Raw genomic sequence first — 16,239 nt, 5'->3', positions numbered from 1 at the left:
CAGTGGATTTTCTGGGAAAAAAAAAAAAAAAAAAAAAAACCAAAACCAAACAACAACAACAACAAACCAAAAAAAACCAAAAAACCAAAAACCAAAAAACAAAACAAAAACACCAAAAGAACCCCACACCAAACCCCAGCCAACAACCCAAACAACTAGACATCTCACATTTTGCTTTATACACATCAGACATCAAGCAAGTTTCAAGTATGTCATACCGTTCATAATATTCTCAACAGAGAGTAACACCACCTGAAACTGGGAAGTTTTTCCTTTTTTAAAAAATATCCTCTTCTTATTACGTTCAGTTAAGTTTTCACTGGAACATATACAATACTTATACATTTGTTTATTATCTATAACAATTTGACTGCTAGAGAGTATTTCAACCCATAATCTAAGTTGAAGTGTGCAGCCCCAAACTTTGCTGTTGTTTAATTTCTTTTGAGTAGCAAAAGTGTTTTCTTAGAACAGCAGTGAACTTGCAGAAGAAGAGAATGGATGACAATACACTAGTCCATTCCAGCCCTAGTTTCAGTGACTTGACAGCATTTCACATCTTCTCTGTAGGTCTTTACTTCTTGGTTGAAGATTAGTGTGTTTATCACAGCTTCAAAATGTTCTGAGCCAGTAAAATAAAAATAATGCATTCACACTTGAAACACAAAGATTCTGTTCATGGAGAATTAAGACTGATTTTTTGCAACATGAACTATAGTCCTTGCCTTGCCATTGTGCCACAAGCTTTCATTTCCCTCTGGATCAACATTATCTGTTTCCAGGGTGAGATATACCAGTCGTCGTTTGATCCCTTTTTCTTTAATCTGCTTCAGTGCTTGTTTTCCTGTAAAGTCTGCTGCCTGAAAAAATACAAGATAAGGATGATATACGTTTATTTGTGTTCTCCAATATCTTTGGAGATATAAATATTTAAATGTATCTTAATGTGTTTGCCCGTCACATGAATATTTTGTATGAAATATAGATGAAATCAAACCTTTAGCAGATAGTAGATCTTGTAACTTGGTATTTTTATACTGGTACATTATATCTTGGTAACTTTATTCTGTATATTTATTTTCCTAGATCTCAGCCTTTAATATCCATAATTCCAATGTAGTGGAAACATATATATAGTGAGCTGTGTTAAAGACTATCTGCCCAGTTAAGGCTGTAAACCAGAAGACTGTACATCATTTCGGTGTCTATGAGAAGACATGAATTCCAATGCCCAGATCCTAAAGTCTGGGCCTTGCTCTGTGAATACGCTTCCTTTTGCAGCCATCATCTATTTATGACAGTAGCCTGTCAGTATTCCACTTTGATGTCTCTGCCAGGCTCTGCACAGCTGGCAGTTTACTCCATATTCTTTTTTTAATGTAGGTACATTTTTTCCCCATATCTACCATTTTATGGGATAATGAAGCATGTTTTGTAAAGAATACTGGTATTGGCTGGAGTTCCCTTTTTTCAGCCTGCTTAGAAGGGTACAAGTAGATTCTCATATTTCCAGAAGACTGCACAAATGTGTGACTAGTATGGGGGTAGCCATTGGCAAGTTTCAGAACCCTCAAGGGTATATAGGACAGTATTTACTGTATCTGATCACATTGAGCTGATTCTATCACAGAAACATTTAGGTAGGAAGGCTCCTGTAAGCTCATTGGGCGCAATCTTTCACCAATCACTGCCTTATTAACTACAGCATAGCATAAAGTGTCATGTCCAGTTGTTTCTTGAACATCTCCAGGGATGGTGACTCTACAACCTCTCTGGACAGTTCTTTCCAATGCTTAACAACCCTTTCCATGAAGAAATTCTTCATGATGTCCATTTTTTCTCCTATGGCATAGATCAGACAGAACAAAAGAATTATATTCAAACTCAATTGCCGAATACACACAAGCCTCCCCATGGGCAGAAACATAATAGTAGTTACAAAGTCATTTAGCTTTCAAGCCTTTGCTTCACTAGCAGTGAAAGCCATTTAAAGGCAGTTGACCTTAGGTCTGAAGACGGAATTATATTATTTTGATAAGTGTTTAAGGGAAAAGAAATTAAATATTGTTGAAATCTTGAAAAATACTATTTCTGGTAATGTCCTTTAATTTCAGTAGAGAATTATTGCCCTGTCAGAATTGCAAGCAACATGTATGTCGAATACATATTATACAGTTAGTTAATATGTTCTTGTAGTTCTTGAGGTCCACATCAATCCATGTGGAGGCTCAGAAGAAATTATTTCAGTGATGAAGAGTTTTTGCGCTATGAAAGGCTAGGATCTGTAAGCAGTTGTGAAAAACAGCTTATTAACCAGTTAAGGAGCAGTTAGTCTGAAAATCAAGGTGATTCAACTGGGGATAAATCAGATACTGCACATAAAGGTCAGAGCCTTCACCCTTTGGGGGAAAAAGCATGAAATACAGCTCAGATCAGAAATCAGAATATGAGGATTCATGTTGGAATATAATGTCAAGATGCAGCTGCAAAATATAAAGTGAAGATCTAGCACCAGAGAATAACCAGCTACTGGTAGTTCCCTCTCACTTTTCTGCTACATGGTAGGGGCAATTGTAAGAAATACCTACAACTAGAAATGCAATTAAGATTGTATGCCATAGCAGGGCTCACAGACTAAAATACCTTGCATAACAAAGAGAAATACCAAGAAGTAAGCGTTCTACAGGGATACTTAGCACTTAATCAATTCCTTCCTATTCATGCTAATGTAATGTCAGGTATTTAGTCACATGGAATGTAACTGTGGAACTAAATGCAAGTATTCAAATGCAATGTTATATGCCCTAGGTATGGAAACCACGAGAACAAGCAGCTAGCAGGCTTTAGAATCTACCTAAGCATGGATCTTTTTTTGCCTATTGCTTCCAGAAACAAAATTAAATCATCTCCCAATTCATTTTAACTGGGCCAAGCTTTTGGCCACCTGGAATAAACCACTACATAGTTATCATGCTAACTGAAGATGCATATGGGGGGTTTAAGGTAAAGGGTTTGTTCTTTGCTAATTTCTGTCCATTGAAGGTTAAGAATATTTCAGTCTTTTTAGAATGATACCTTGGAAAAATAACCTGGATGTAACCTAGAATTCAAACTCTACAAAATACATGCCTCTCTCATATATATACACACACTGCAAAAATGTGTGTATCTACACGTATAAATACATAAACAGATGGATACATACCTACATACTTGAACACTATATGAACATGCATAAAAATGTATGTGTGAAAATACATGTGTATATATAATGCACAACTGTCTATAACAGTTGTGCACAAAGTCTATATACACTTTTAAATATTTAAAGCACCTTCTTGAATTCCAAATATAGGAATTCAACTAGTTCAGTTTACTTCTTTTACAGTTCTTGGCTACCCACGTCAATTTCACACTAATGTATTCCCACCATTATTCATTTTTGCTTTTTAAGTGTATATCCATGGGATTGTTTGTTCCAATCAAAACAGAATTTGGAAGCTGGTGCATTCAACCTCAGTCTGGTTATTTTTGGTAAAAAATGCTTCCTCTTTCTAGGAGAAAAACAGTCAGTTTGCATACTGCTTCTATTTGCTTTATCTTGTCATACAAAATATAATGCAAAAATAATCCTATTGAAACCAGTACAATCCAATAAAAGAATATAAAAACCCCCTAAAACCAACAAAATAAAAGAAAAATAACAGAAACAAATGCAAACACTAAACAATTCCAGCCTTGAACAAATATCAAATTTAAAGCTGCTCTTCACTGTCAGAGTTTAAAAAAAAATTACTTGATGTAGGAACAATGTAAAATGTTTGTACTAGTTGAAGTAAAGACCGTTTTAAAAAGCTAAGCTTAAAATAGAGAAGACTTTCCATTACTTTGGCACAAATTCCCAAAGCATTAAGCTTTGGCAGATGTAATGGTTTTAACATAAAATAAAAACACTTCTTAGACACCAAAGAAAAAGACAATATCTACTGTTTAGCTTCATTTAATTTGAATGCAGTTCACCAGATAAAAAGATGGTCTGTTCCTTTTTTCTTGTGTGTTAGATAAGTTTAGATAAAATTAAAATTAAAAATCATATCACAAAGACAAATCAGACAAATTTTTTAAAAATAGCACATAGCTAAAGGGATACCACTGATTAGTTCATCTATTAACATACTGTATATATGTATTTGCCTTATCCTTCTTATCAGGCTTCTACTTTGTGTTAGTTGGCAGGTGTTTGATAGCACAAGAGAAACCCACTGTCTTTTAGAAAGAGTTTACAAGACAATAACCAAGGTGATTTTTTTATGCACAGTGAGATGCCTTGAGGAGTTTAACTTACTGTATTTCAAATGTACCTGGCTTTCAATGGTACCCCAATCCTAATTCTAATCCTCTGTAAAAACCTCTTCTAGTTTAAGGGAAGCAAAGGAATAGAAATAATATATTAGCCTTACAAAACCTTTTTTTTTTCATATTTCTCAGACTGTGCAGTTTATCAGAATTAAGTTGAAGTGTCTAAAAAGAAATACGCCATATCTGTTCAACAGTTACTTGCAACAAAGATATACAACTCTCTCAACAAGGAACTGCTGTAATTTATTCAGAATACCTTTTAGGACTGTGGGCCTAGAGCCAAATTATGAACACAAAGTGACCCAACAGAGTAAGGCAGCACCAACAGCTGCTGTCATCTACTATAACCATAATGTTACAACACCCTGGAGGCAGCCTCTCTTCAGCATTTTGAAATTTTTTGTAGCTAGATGCTCTTTAATTATTTCAGGGTAACACTCCAAATGATATCTGCCTCACCAGCCTGATAAATGAAGACAATTTTTCTTCTCAGAGAGCAATTATTTGACAAGTTTATTTTTCTGTAGCAAATCAAAGCTACAACTTACACCACACAAAAATTTTTAAGGGAGGTGGCCAGTCTGCATGTATGGCCCCTGCACCAATGCATCTTTCATTCAATCCACCTAAGCTCTTATTGTATGCAGTCAGCTCTAGGAAGTTGATATGATAGAAACAACTGATGAATTACTGAATTATTTTGGGTAAAAATTCCTATCTAAGTGTGGAATCCCGGGTTTGGGTGTAGATTAGGGGTTCTAATCTGTGTTAGCTAGCCGAGCTCTGTGTACCCTTGCACACCCCCCGTGTTTCTCTCCCCCCGCAGCAGTCCGCTCTGCATCTCTCACTGTTGGAGCTTCAGCCCGTCACTCCTGTAACCACTCCCCATTCCATCCAGAGACGTCAGTGTCTGTCAACCCTGTTCGCCCCAGAGCCCGAGATCCGCCCCTGTTGCGTCCCCATTGGTCGCCGCGGTCCTCGTCATCGCCATGGCACCTGCCCCCGTTGGGCGGGAGGGCTTCTGCTCTCCTCACCCCGCCCCCGATAAAATCCTGCGCCTCCAAAAACTCGGGGCCGCATTCCCCCACACGGGCGCTGGAGGTGGGTCGCGACCTCGCCACCACAGCTCCTGCAGCCATTAAAAGACTTTAAGCCTCCCTCGTGGGTGAATTGGACATTTCCTTCGCTTCTTTGCCAAAGTCCCTCGCTCGTGGCAGCAGAAACTGCGGCCAGCCCCACCCGGACCACGGAATGGAGCCACAACCGGGAAAAGCGGCAAAACCCGGGTCCCGGAGAGAGGTGGGGAGCTGCCCGGGGGCCGGGGGAAAAGAACGCAATGCCACATTTGGTGCCCAACGTGGGGCCAGGGCAGAGAATCACTGCAAAGCACCGGGAGCCATGCAGAGAGCCGCCACTGCCGGCGCGGGGCTGCGCTGCCAAGCCGCCGTCCACACCGGGGCAGTGCTTTGTGCTGGACTGAAAACAGGAGCGGAGACTCCCCAAAGTAAGTCAGTGAACTCTCCGCCACCCACAGGGAAGCACACGGTGCTTTCTCCATGTGGGAGGGGAAGTGAAATTCTTCACGGCCACGAAGAGTCGAAGAAGAGAAACTTCCTGGGACCGAAGACCTTAGTGGCAGCTCTTGTTTGCAGAAATTCCAGTTTAGTGAGTATTAGGGGTCAGTGCCCACCTAATATTCCCCTTCATGGAGGTGGGCATTTGCCGTGTTCCTGGGGAGTCGGGACACACAGCACGCCACGTGAGCGGCGGCCACTGGGGTCTCTTGCATTTTTTGGGTTTTTTTTCCGCTTTTTCTGTACCAAGGGTGAGGTCGGGTGGGTAGAAGAAGCATGGGGATCATGCTAACTACCCAACAGAAGGAACTATATTCCCAAGTTAAGGATATCCTCTCAGTGAAGGGCCCCTACCCCAAAGGTTCTGTTAAACAATTTGTACGATGGCTGTGCTTTTCCTTCCCACGCGTAACTGTGGAGGAGGCTCGCAAAAAGGAGTTCTGGGAGCTTATTCCTTTACATGGCCATACAAACACACAGGGAGTCACCTAGATGTGCATTTTATACAGATAACAAAATCTTTGCAGATTCTTTCTAACATGTTTCCTAATCTGTATAAATTTATGGAATAAGTCCTCTGTTTTCTGACCCTCTGGACATCAAATGATGTAATGATAGAATGCAGTTCCACTCACTCCTGAACTTCAATTTGAATTGGAGGAAATTGATAGGACTTAGGTGGAAAAGTACATTCTTTAGGTTATAGGCATAATAAATGGGGATTGAAAGGAGGGGGAGGAGGAAGAAGTACCATGTCTCATCTCAAATATCCTACTTCATCCTTTTTCCTGTCCCCAGGGTCCTTAGCCCTTCTTCAGTAAAACCTCTTCCTTCTTCCTCTTCTCTTTCTTCTCCCTCCTCTTCTCTTTCTTCTTCCTCCTCTTCCCTTGTATGGAGTAAAGCTGGCATGGAACACAAACTTATTCCAGGTTATGGAGTAAAGTCAGTGACCACTGTTGTAGTCATTCCTCTCAGAACAAAAGGGATGCAAGCTGGAGAAGTGAAGCAAGGGCAGGCAATGGCAGTCAGGAGCAGCTGCAGGAATTCTTGAAGGTCAGGCTGTTCCACACGAAGACCATGGGAACACAAGTTGGACTGAAACAACTGAGGGCCAGTTTTGGTAAGTGGCCAGGGCAGAAACAAATTACTAGAAAGAGGAGGGAAAAAAACTGTAAATCTAAGCCTGCTATCAAAGGAATAAAAGGATGGAGGCACATCCTTAGAACAGCTCATCCTTGTTTCCTGAGAGATAACATCTTACATATTGTTATATTGGAGGATAGGTCAATACTCAAGGACTGGATCTTGTCATTCACTTACCTATATGAAGCTGAAGGGTATGACAAAACTTCTATTCATAATGCATACCAAAGCAATTAAATACTCATGTGTCTAACAGGTGTAATAGTAAAAACCACCAAATGTCAAAGTGAGAAAAAGAGGTAGGAGAGATGTGCTTTGATAATGGCAGTCACTGAGCAGGGATGGAGGAGATGAAATGCAATTAGTAATAAGCAGACAAGGAAAAAAAGCAAGAATCAAAGGAGAAGTTTTCAAGTTGGTAGTACAAAGGAAAAAAAAAAGCAAAAAAAAAAAGGGAGAAAAACAATCCCTAGTAGAATAGACCTAAGAAAAAATAAGAGATTCTGGATATAGAAAAATCTGGAAAGAAGTTTAGAATTAAGAACAAAAAACCTGCCCCGCTAAATAAAAAAGCTGAGGCAAAGAAACACTGCCTCCTAAAACAGTAGTTTCTCCTAGTGGAAACAGACAAAATATGAGTTAAGCATTTGGATCCTGTCCTATTAGACCACACTACAGCAGAGCTCCAAAGGGTTTCCTTCATCTTCTGCACTCCCTTAGCAAGCCTCGGTGCTGTTCCCAAGTCTCTGTTTCTGCAGCAAGCGCGACCAGGAGATGGCAGTCTTGGATACAGCAACACAAGCACAAACTCAGCAACAGCCAACAGTGGACTTAGAGCTCAGAAAAATCCTTCTGAAAGAATTAATTTCCGTGAGCTGGTATGAAGGTTTTTCACTCTAACATCAAGTTTCATAGGGATTTCTGGTTCATTACAGTCAGGAGAAAAATAAGGCTATTTTAAGCATTCAGAGGTGATATACTGTATCTTTGAGTACTCGAAAATCTGAGCAAGTGCAAATGCATGGAACAGTATTCTTGGATGCGGACCAAAAAGAATTGCAGATTTTCTTCCTTAAAGATATTCTTTGTATTTCCTGGCACAGTGACTAACATTAGGATGCTACTGAATATTTTGTAGCGTAGTGCTTATTAATGAGATGAGGCTATCTAACATCTAACTAACTTACTAAATGTAATTGAACAGCCAAAAGAAAAACAACAGGTATCAAAAAAACCCCAAACCATTCCTAACCTGTACAGAATTTTGTTGCAAAGTTGTGAAAGCATTTTATACTCTAAATTATAAATTGATCCTGTTAGTGACCCTCCACTTTAGCTAAATTGTGGCCCATCCTGCTCATCTTTGCAAGGAAGCAACTAACACTAACATTAGTGAAGCAGGGATTATCAAGCAGACTCTAGAGGAAACCACCTAGAACAGGGCCTCAGACTTACTGACAAAATGAAACTTGCCACAGAAACGCTGCAGAAATGGGTTTACGTATTGCCATGTTATAATTTAATACCCTGTGAGGTATTAAAGAAAGTCAGCTTCAGCTTTGAAGAGTTTTTCCTATTATTCATGACAAAAAAATTACTAGTTTGTCTGTACATGAAGATGATGTATACACTAAACATTCTAAACACAGAGACCATCAGAGACTTTACATCTCCTCGTATATATTCCCCAGGTATATGAATGTCCTTTTGTAGAAATTAAAATTATTTTTGATTGTATTACCTTCGCTGGCATCTGGCTCTTCATTAATTTTAATCTGTTTAGAAACTGTTTTCATTTTCCATGACATACCACTCAAGATTCACTTAAGCTGAAGTCTTTTCACAACAGTTTTGTGAGTATTTCAGCTGCTTGTTGCACAGTAAGAAGCACTCTAGTAAGTAACTGAACAGTGCCTGTTGGTTCTAATTTACACAGCACTTTCCCCAGCTGGGGGTGCATGCTTAAAGGAATAATCTTTGTGAGGACCTATACAGACCAGAATGTCAAAAAGTATTTAAGTATCTGTTGCTTGTAATTTTTATCTCATTTACCCTTTTTTGAGGGGAATGTTTCCGTAACAATAGAAACAGGTAGCAAAATAGTGTTTGGCTTGTGTTGACTCACAGCAGCCTGTGAGGTCTGTGCTATGCCAAATGTGAAACAAAACCAGAGGCATGGAACTGGGACTCAAACGGCCAAGAAGCAGAGTAAATAATCTTACACTGTATTTCATGCTACAGTGCTTCCAATAGCTGAATTAGCTCAGGTACCTCTGAAGTGTCAACATATAGTCACAACTGCCCTCAATTAAGTCAATAAAAAACCATTGATTTCCTTTTTCACATTAATTCAGCAAAACTGGCAGATGTTTCAGGCTGACATGCTGCATTTCTGTGGGACATTCATTCATGCCCATTTGTCTACAAAGTGAGTACCTGCTCTGGAGAACTGATCCAACCCTGCATTTCAACCATGCAGAGTGTGTAGAGCAACTAAAGAATCAAGTGCTTCTTGCACTTTAATGTTTTCCTATTATCTGCATGGATATCGTGGCAAGCAACAGCTTTCCAGCAGCTTTCCCTGCTTATGGCTGCTTTCCTACTTATACTAAAGGAAAGGGAAAAAAAAAAAAAAAAGAAAACAAACAGATGTATCACAACAAAGTGGAAAGAAAAACGAGTAATAGTAACATTTTTTTATTGCCTTCCTTGCAATTCTACTACTCCCTCCTCAAGATGGAAAGGCTTTGATTTGTAAATGCAATTTAATCTTAATCTATACAATTCTGTATTTCCCTCGCATGTGACACTTCCTCGTATTAAGGCAAAATTCTACTACCCAACGGAGAGAGCTGTAACTCCACGACACGTAGGAACTGCCATTTACATCCCTGGGAGCAACCTGCCTCAATCATGCATAGGTTGAAGAACTTTACCTTCTATAGACAGGTTCAACAGTGAGAGGAAGAACACCGTCCAGGGCTTATTCTGTTATGTTCAGTGAAATTGTCACATAAATATAAAAGCATTTTTTTATACTTAACATGCTTCTGTTATTCTTTCCTAAGCAAAGTTAAGAGTTGTTTTTTTATTTAGAGCTGTAACCTAAAGTTTGGGATTCTTCTTATCAGTTCTACAGCGCCTCCATATAACAGGGCAAAAATATCAAGGACCATTTATTATCTCTTTATTTCCATTTCAGGTATAAAGGGAGCATAAATAATAACAGCTTGTTGCTATAACACATTGCATCACTATCAAGATTAAATGTTTTGCAAATATTTTTTTTTCTTTAAAGAAAAAAATATCTATGCCTTATATAATAGGCTGTATTTATATTCATATACTGTAAATTTATATACTTTAATTTACAAACTAATAATTGAAGCAAAAGATTAAGTCAGAAATAGGCCGTCATTTAGGACACCTCACTTTCAATCTCTAGGACCAGATTTTTCATGTTAGAAACTTCAGATTCATTGTGCAGGCAACTACTGTTTGAGTTGATGGAGTAACTGATAGCAGCAGATGGCTTTAGATCACAGGACATAATTTCACCAGTTTTTGTGGGAAGGTCCTCTATTTGACAGAGATTAGACATTTGATTTGTGATTCATTTGGACCAAGAAAGATAATTACAAGCAAGTTTTGTATCTATTAGACTAAAACAGAATTTGAATTGCTAAAATATTAATACAAAAAAGTGAGGTTGCTAATTAGAGGAGATTGAACAGCATATGGAACAATATATTTTCTTTTTTACTGCACAGTTAAATTCAACTAGGTCCATTCTCTAACCTTCAAATCAGGTGAAAACAATTATAAGCAGAGCATTGCTTCAGGAATTCCATGAGTAACTAATTATTCTTTTAACTAATGCACTAACTTAACTTATATTTAACTTATTGTTGTCAGTTGTCCCTAGCAGCTCTAAAAATATACTTTTTTCAGTAATTGTTGTAGCAGAATGGTAGCCAGGGAAAAAATTCTAGAGATACCTGCTTCAACAAGAATGAATAGGTAGAATATTATCACAATATGAACAGGTTTGTTCAGCTTTTGTGTGTATATATATATATACACACACATACAGTATATGGTTACAAAAATACATGACTAAAATTTCTCTCTGAAAATAAATCACAAAGAGTTATTTTTCACATAGACAACATTTAGCATTTGGAAATTCCTCATCTAATGTATAATTTTGATAGCAATGAATGTGGGGAATATTTTTTAAACAAATTGCTACTTATAAAGTAATTATAATTATAGTTGTATTGTTGATTTACTAAATCTATTTTATTTTTCAGCTAATGGAATTTTTCATGTTCAAACACTTAAGGAATAATCTTGGACATAATAGAACACTTTGAAAATAGTAAGACATACCTTGTTTAGCTTTACAAAATACTCCAGTCCAGCTTCCAAGGGATTAGTGTCACAGTTCATCTGTTAAAAGATATAAATTCACCATCCATACATTACGGACCATCATAGCTTTTGGATTAGGCATTATTCATTCTATACATCTTTCCATTTACTCCTGTGCAAAAATCTTCCACACTGTGCATGCACAGCTTCTGTCTGAATACACTGCAAGCTTCCAACGTGGGATTCAGAAAAGTTATCAACACACCTAATATGACATATAGATGTGTAAACCAGTCATCTAAGTTTCCATATGCAAAGTAAACACTTTGAAAAGTAAGAAATAGCATTTTTCATCAAAGCAGAATGGAACTTCATAACTGAGGTATGCACACCATTTGCAACACAGCAGAGTGACTTAGCCAGAGAGGGAAATAAATCGCAAAGCCAATTTCATTCACCACCTTCCCATTAGGTGTAGGGGGAATAATTTCTTAGGCAGCACTTGAAGAAAGAATGAAAATAACTAGCACAGGGCAAACCAAAAGGACCCCTAAATTCCCATAGTTTCAATTTCTTGAGTTCTTTCATTTCCAAAGGAAAAATGCAAAGTAAAATGAAATGTTCCCCAAATTCTCTAGGCCCTTTGAGTAGTTCTTCATTATGAATGAGCAAATTCTGCAGGAACAGAATGGAGCAAAAAAGTTCCAAATACATTATGAAGAAAAAAAAAAAGCCTCTCATGACATAGTTGTCAGAGAAATAAAACATTTTGAGTACCTGTCAGCCAAACCTTTGATTTTAAAACATAAAATAATAAAGAAGTTAAATTTCTTGACCTCTGCTCCCCAGGCTCGGAAACCCTTTTCCAGCCTCAAAGCATTTAGAGCGTATGTTCCAAAGTTGTCAATTCCCTCTTTTTGGCCAGCTTCCATGATTGCACTGTAAAGAGGTACAGAATCTTCTTTTCTATGGTAGAGCTCCCAGCCCAATTCACCTGTAACACAAAAAAGATTAATATTTTAATCAGCTCATTTAAATGATCCTAATAAATATATTCCCGTCCTTGGTCAAAAGTAAAGATCAATGCAGTAAGTGTTAATTCATACTCTGGGGTCAGTTCTATCATATAGCAAGTCTAATTCCCATCAAGAACTACCAGAGGATTTGTACCCTACATCTTAAGCAGTGGTACTATTATTCAAATTTGAACTGTTAACTGAAAACTGTGGGTAGAAAAATCATCAAAATAACTGATAAGGAAAGGTCATGTAACAAAGTCACAAGGATAAATTAAGGACATTATAAACAGATGATGACTTAGCAAGTGAACAGCAAATGTAACTGAGTGTAAATAAGAATGAGTGTATTTAGCATATTTAGGACAACAGAAAGAGAATATGAATTGCAAGGACTCCAGCTGCTTCAGAAAGCTCTCAGTTCTATCTATTATACTTTAAATTGATGTAAAAAGGAAAAAAATAACTGGGAAAGCCAAATACTAAGCACTACAGCATTACATTTTCAAGGCACATTACAAACACTAATATACGGTAATCCAAAAACAATTCTTGACGTTGGTTTTGCAGCAAATACCAAAGAGGTTATCAGAACTGGCCTTTTGTTCTGCAAAATAAATATTTACACTATAGGGTATTTCTAGAGAAAAAGGTTTTGGAAAACTCAGCACAGACCCTGACCATATCACATCTGAAAGTCAATGTACCGTGATGCCTCCCACACTTACGTGTAAGATGCAGCAAACCTAGTTCTCATGAATACATTATGAGACTTAGTTTTCAACATAATTTTAGTGACATTTATTATTTTATTCATTGTCTCTTTCCTTAAGAGTATGTTTTTTCCATTGCTTACCTGTGTAAGATATCCTAATGGCAGTAACAGCAATATTGGAAAGTTTCAGATGTTTACACTGGAGAAACTTAAATGAATCATCACTTAGGTCTTCATTTGTCAGTTTCTGGAGGACCTGTCGTGCATATGGACCTGCTACACTAAGTACTCCCATCTCATCTGTCATGTTTTCTATTTCAACCTTGTATCCACCTCTTGTTATTTTCTCTTCTATCCATCTGCATATAAAACATAACACTGATGTTACACTTCCTATGAAAATACCTGAATTTTGTAAGACTTTACTAGGTGTTATTTTTTGTTAGTGTTCATTTCCCCAGCAGCTCCCAGTCCTCTATTCTCAAAACTATATGCTACATTAGACAGACAAATCCATTGTTGATGTTAAACAGAGTTTTCTGGTAAGACATTGATATAGGATCACAGGCATCTGGGATACAGCCAGGAAAGAACAGCATTTAAATGGGTAGAACAGTATTTTTAAGATATGAGAAAGAGGTGACCTCCTACAATGACAACAGATTTGGGCTTGGATCCAGCATGTGTTAATAAAATGTTAATATACAGGAAGAGTAAGGAATAAACACTATGAACATAAAGAATCTCTAAATAAATTTCTGTGACAACAGAAACATATAAGCAGGTTTGTTGCTTCCTGAATACAGCATTCAAAGTATTGGCAGGAAATTCAGTTAGGATTTAATCAAAAACAACAGCTGCAAATTATCTTTCAGGAAGCTCAGAAAATAAATAAAATGGTTATATTTAAAAATCTTATGGAATTTTTAAGCAGTATTGTAAGATCTCAGGCCTAGGAGAGTACCAAACAGGACTGCAGAAAATCTGTAGAATTAAATACATTAGATATGACTCTGCCTTTGGTTTCTGAATGTGTCAATGCTCCTACTGATTCCTGTGGGGTTGTTATGAAACAGTACATTATTCTTTGCCTGTTAGGGTAGTGAATTTCTATCTTTAATGTGTTGGTTCATTTTGATTAGCTGACTTGCCAGCAACCTCCAGTAATAAGAGCACAAGAAATGTCAATTCCAATGCTCATCTATGAGAAGTAATTTAGTGAAGTCATCCTGCAACTGCTCTCTTCTCTTCTCTTCTCTTCTCTTCTCTTCTCTTCTCTTCTCTTCTCTTCTCTTCTCTTCTCTTCTCTTCTCTTCTCTTCTCTTCTCTTCTCTTCTCTTCTCTTCTCTTCTCTTCTCTTCTCTTCTCTCCTCTCCTCTTCTCTCCTCTCCTCTCCTCTCCTCTCCTCTCCTCTCCTCTCCTCTCCTCTCCTCTCCTCTCCTCTCCTCTCCTCTCCTCTCCTCTCCTCTCCTCTCCTCTCCTCTCCTCTCCTCTCCTCTCCTCTCCTCTCCTCTCCTCTCCTCTCCTCTCCTCTCCTCTCCTCTCCTCTCCTCTCCTCTCCTCTCCTCTCCTCTCCTCTCCTCTCCTCTCCTCTCCTCTCCTCTCCTCTCCTCTCCTCTCCTCTCCTCTCCTCTCCTCTCCTCTCCTCTCCTCTCCTCCTCTCTTTATGAAAAAAGCCGAAAGCAGAAGACACTACCACACATCAAGAAGACTGCACTGCCTATCTGTTTGGGCCAGGTCAGTGCCTCTGGGGTCATCCCTGTCAAGAGTCAATTTTCTTTTTTGCGTAAAAGAACACACTAGAAAGGAGCAGCCATGCTGTGTTACATCATGCAATGCCAAAGACAAATGGGATCAACAACAAAACAAGAACTACCTCCAATAAAATCTATTACATAACTGTTAGTAAGTTCTCCATATTTTTACATCAGCAATAATCCAATATCCAACTGCTTATACTTCAGAATTCAAGTCAATCAAGTTTCTAAGAAACTAAAATCAACAAATAAGTAGAATTCTCGTAAACTTTATTAAAAGTGTGTTGAATAATAATCGAGAATTTGGAACTTAGTAAAAATTTTTCTGTACTAATGTGACTGTATAGCACTATATATTTACTGCATTAAAAATACACTAACCTCAGATCATGGAGTTCTGACCCTGACCCAGTTACAAGCATGAATTCTCCAGGAAACAGTTGAGAGACAGTTAGCTCAGCATAAACTTTTCCTCTTGGTGTTAACATATGGCTTATATTTGTGGAACCCACCTACAGAGTAAAATTTGTGATTATTAAGAATGTGAAATAAAACCTTTGAATTCTTAAACATCATTAAACATATGGTTATTTGTCTTCATTTGAAAAACAATTTTTTAATGTTTGCTCTGTTATGCCATAATAGGAGTGGAGAGATACACAGCTGGCCAATCTCAAGCTTTAGAGTAGAAACTTCACTTTTTCCTTTATAGAAAAAATGGAAATTTAAAAAATAAGATAAATCAAGACCTTTATAAATATTTCCTAATTATGGCATCCTTAAGCTACATTTGTTTCCATCTAAATAAAAAATTCTCCATGTAATTGACATGAATATTCTTTTTCAATCCTGTGAATAAGGTTTTAGGTCCCAAGAGAATAACATATGCTTTTCCCCTTACTATAAAGAGAGAAATACTGAGCTGGCTTATGCTTTTGTGGCCCTGATTTATGAATGCTTTTCTATTTTTTGTAGTTGCTGACTATGAATCTATATCTCTGCACATTTGAATCAGATTCTGTATAGAAACTCAATCCCTAGAGACAGAATTTCAAGTAACAATTATTTAGCAGTGACCATAAACCACATACAAATTCATACATATATCATCCATAGAAACAGAAATGTGAATGTGCCATAGCTGTTGTGCTGGCCTGGTTCCAGAGGCAGAATTTAATCTCTCTGTTTTAATAACTCTGCTTTCACCAAAATTTGTCAATAACCCAGTCAGCAGCAAGATTCCATACAATGAACCAAGCAAGGAAAAATATTTCAGATATTAAGATAATTTTTCAGGTCTT

At 37.6% G+C, this 16,239-nt stretch overlaps 1 protein-coding gene and 1 long non-coding RNA gene across 3 annotated transcripts in view; one reads left to right on the top strand and one right to left on the bottom strand.

Moving 5' to 3' along the window:
• DMGDH (dimethylglycine dehydrogenase) overlaps window positions 1–16,239 on the bottom strand; it is a 40,955-nt gene that overhangs the window by 801 nt on the left and 23,915 nt on the right. For both annotated transcript variants that reach the window (XM_068177534.1, XM_068177535.1), the window contains exons 11-15: window positions 15,320–15,450; window positions 13,323–13,540; window positions 12,287–12,444; window positions 11,469–11,528; window positions 726–860 (exon numbers count right to left, since the gene is read on the bottom strand). In XM_068177534.1, coding sequence (XP_068033635.1) covers window positions 726–860; window positions 11,469–11,528; window positions 12,287–12,444; window positions 13,323–13,540; window positions 15,320–15,450 — 702 coding nt within the window. The remainder of the gene's footprint in view (window positions 1–725; window positions 861–11,468; window positions 11,529–12,286; window positions 12,445–13,322; window positions 13,541–15,319; window positions 15,451–16,239) is intronic.
• LOC137465471 (uncharacterized) lies at window positions 57–7,029 on the top strand. The gene is made up of 2 exons (XR_010994662.1): window positions 57–566; window positions 6,836–7,029. It is a non-coding gene; the product is annotated as an uncharacterized lncRNA (long non-coding RNA).

The sequence above is a fragment of the Anomalospiza imberbis genome, chromosome Z (genome assembly GCF_031753505.1).
Source record: "Anomalospiza imberbis isolate Cuckoo-Finch-1a 21T00152 chromosome Z, ASM3175350v1, whole genome shotgun sequence".
NCBI lineage: Eukaryota > Metazoa > Chordata > Aves > Passeriformes > Viduidae > Anomalospiza > Anomalospiza imberbis.
This window is presented reverse-complemented; position numbering and strand designations above follow the sequence as displayed.